The 2802-nt window shown below is 49.8% G+C and overlaps 1 protein-coding gene across 1 annotated transcript; it reads right to left on the minus strand.

Annotated features, from left to right (window-relative positions):
* Positions 1-206: 206 nt before the first annotated feature.
* LOC144712238 (uncharacterized) lies at positions 207-1625 on the minus strand. The gene has a single exon (XM_078586456.1). It carries the CDS (start codon positions 1476-1478, stop codon positions 477-479), a length of 1002 nt encoding a protein of 333 aa, XP_078442582.1. The 5' UTR covers positions 1479-1625; the 3' UTR covers positions 207-476.
* Between the last annotated feature and the right edge of the window lie 1177 nt (positions 1626-2802).

Below are 2802 nucleotides of genomic sequence, written 5' to 3' on the forward strand. Positions count from 1 at the left end.
TCAGATCGAGTCACTCAGCCAAGTTGAATTAATAAACTCTGTCATCAACTAGGCCGATCAGAACTTCAGCTAAATTCTCGATACGGCATACGACATAGGTGTTCTCTGAATACTCGGTCTCTTTATGAAATCTGTTTGCTACCCAGTTTGGTGTTAGAAAAATGACAAACCCACCGGCAGCAACGCTGAGACAGCCGTTACAGTACTTGCGCTCCAAAAAGAGTTCCATACATTAGACAAAGCAGTACAAGCAGAAGAGAGGGAGAGAAGAATTCTCATTCTTCCCCTTGTTCTGAGCGCCACAAAAGGAGGAGGGCACAAAGAGAGGAAGAAGAAGAAGAAGAAGGTCAGCCGCTAGAACCTACTGTTACGGGGAGGGGGGGGGTCAGACTGCCATCCACACGGGCAGACTCTGCTACACAGAAGAAGAAGACGGAAACGCCATTGATGAGAAGTCGTGGAGATAGACTCCTTCCTCAGAGATCGACGCCGTCGAGAGACTCGAGGCAGGCCCGAAGAATCTCGCTCTTGAGCGCGCTCTCCTGGAGGGAGTAGTTGATTCCCTGGAGGCAGTGGGCTCTCCACCTCTGGTCCAGCTCCCTCGCCCTCGCCGGGTGAAGCCGCTCGAACCCCTTGAGAATAACCCCGCGCGGCACCAACCCCTCGTTCTCCCTCGCCAGCCGCTCCACGACGCCGCCCAGATGCCCGCCATCGCCCGGGAAGCTCGCGGGCTCTTCTTCCTCCGCGGGAACGGGAAGCTCGCGGGCTTGCCAGACCTGCCGCGAGAGCTCGAACACGAGCCTGTCGTGGGGCTTGGAAGGCGCGCGTTGGGTGCTCTTGAGCTTGGCCGAGGCGACCTCCCACTTGTGCCTCAGCCTGCGCATCTTGTCGTAAACTTGGCTCCGGTTGAAGGGCATGTTCAGGCTCTCGCGGACGAGATCGACCGAGGAGGCCGGGTCGAGCCCTTCCTCCGTCCGGCAGCGGAGGAGGGCTCGGAGCAGCTTGATCTCGTCTTCTTCCGACCAGATCCGGTCGAAAGTCGGCTTCTTTTCCGAACCCGCAGCGCCCTCCACCGCACCCGCCCCGCTCTTCCGAGCCCGCTTGCGGCCTCGCTCGCGGCTCGCACCCCCCGAGCCCAACGCCTCGTCGGGCTCAGTCTTACTCTTCTTCTTCTTCTTCTTGTCGGGGGCGTCGACTGCGGGCGTGGTGGGGGGCCGGGAAACCAGACCAGACGCTTTGTTCTGCTTCTTCGTCGCGCTCCTCCTCTCGCGGGTGGACGCTGAGGGCGTATCCTTGGGGGGTTTCTTGGGCTCGCTCGCTGAAGCCGTCTTCGTGGGGGTTTTCTGAGAATCGCTCGCGGAAGGCGTCTCCTTGGGGGGTTTCCTAGCTTCGCTCGCTGAAGCCGTCTTCGTGGGGGTTTTCTGAGAATCGCTCGCTGAAGGCTTCTTCTTGGGGTTTCGCTTGGCGTCGCCCGCCATGAGAATGGTGGAAGAAGAAGAAGACGAAGGGGGGATTTGGGGGTCGATGGGCGGCGCGCGGGTCCGCTTGTGTGCGAAATAGCGCCAGAGAGTGCCTCGGGGAAAGAGGGGAGGGCAAAAGTAGCGGCCAGGGACGCGTGGTGCGCTTGGGGACTTGTTCTCATTTCTCCCCCCCGGTAGAGAGTCTTTCTCTTCACTCAAAAGCATAACATTACAATACTAGTAGAGTTAGGAATCAGGTCAGGAAGGAAGTGAAGAATGTATACATGCACATACGCCATAACAGTTATTAATGGTTTGTTTTCAAAGGGGGTGTATTCTACAACTGTAATATTGCTTGGCCATTGCTATCTTAAGACGCCCATTAGAGCTCAGAGTGGAACTCAGTGTAAGGTTGGAGTGTAACCAGTTGAATCATTGATTGGGCAATGGTTTGGTCCAAATAGCTGCCTATTAATTCTGTCCTGAGATGAAGCATACTTGTAGATGCCCTCTTTCTAGTCCTTCTCTAATAAAATGATAATCTACTTTGACATGTTTAGTCCAAGCGTTGAAAACTGGGTTGACAGCCAAATATGTCCCACCCAAGTTCTCACACCATATATATTTTTCTTGGAATGTAAATTGATATTGAGTTCTTGACGTAATCATTGAATCTAATCAATTTTGCAGTAGTTTTTGTCAATTTGTTTTACTTTATTTCTGTACTGTAATGAGTGTCTCTATGTCTTGCTTCTTCAAGCTCCAAGGAAAAGAAGGTACCCCATTTTTGGCATGTAAACCTCTGGTAAGCCAGCTCGGCTATATTCACTATTGCCATTCAGAGAGAAATCAGAATATTCAGTGGAAATGTAATCCAATGTCACTATTTTCTGTAGATACCAGATTAAATGTTTAATGCCAATCCAGTATGACCTGGATGATTGTTGAAATGGTGACAAGCTCAATTGACGGTCAATTAAACTTTTATTTGTGTTATTGTTAAATATAAGAAGGAACCATTTGAAATCCAATATATTATTTCCTCACATGCTCTTTCTTTTATTTGTGAGGGAGAGGAAGTAACTTGATGCAAACAATTGGTTGGCCACCCAATTTTTTTCAAAAAATGGTGGTATAGTTTGTTAGTGACGGAGGTATCTTTTCAGATGAATAACTTAGGTATGCGCAAAGAAATAGGCTTAGTCAATGAATATTCTTAACATAAAATTCATTTCTTAAAAGCCAAAATAATGGATTGCATGCCCTATGGGTCTAAGCCAATCATGAGCATATCATCAACACAAATAAGTTTATACAATGAGAACCATTAGGAAGATAAAAC

Source organism: Wolffia australiana, chromosome 14 (genome assembly GCF_029677425.1).
Source record: "Wolffia australiana isolate 7733 chromosome 14, ASM2967742v1".
Classification (NCBI taxonomy): domain Eukaryota; kingdom Viridiplantae; phylum Streptophyta; class Magnoliopsida; order Alismatales; family Araceae; genus Wolffia; species Wolffia australiana.

Excerpts from the sequence above, each read along its gene's own strand:
- LOC144712238 (XM_078586456.1), bottom strand. The coding sequence starts at position 1,478 with ATGGCGGGCGACGCCAAGCGAAACCCCAAGAAGAAGCCTTCAGCGAGC.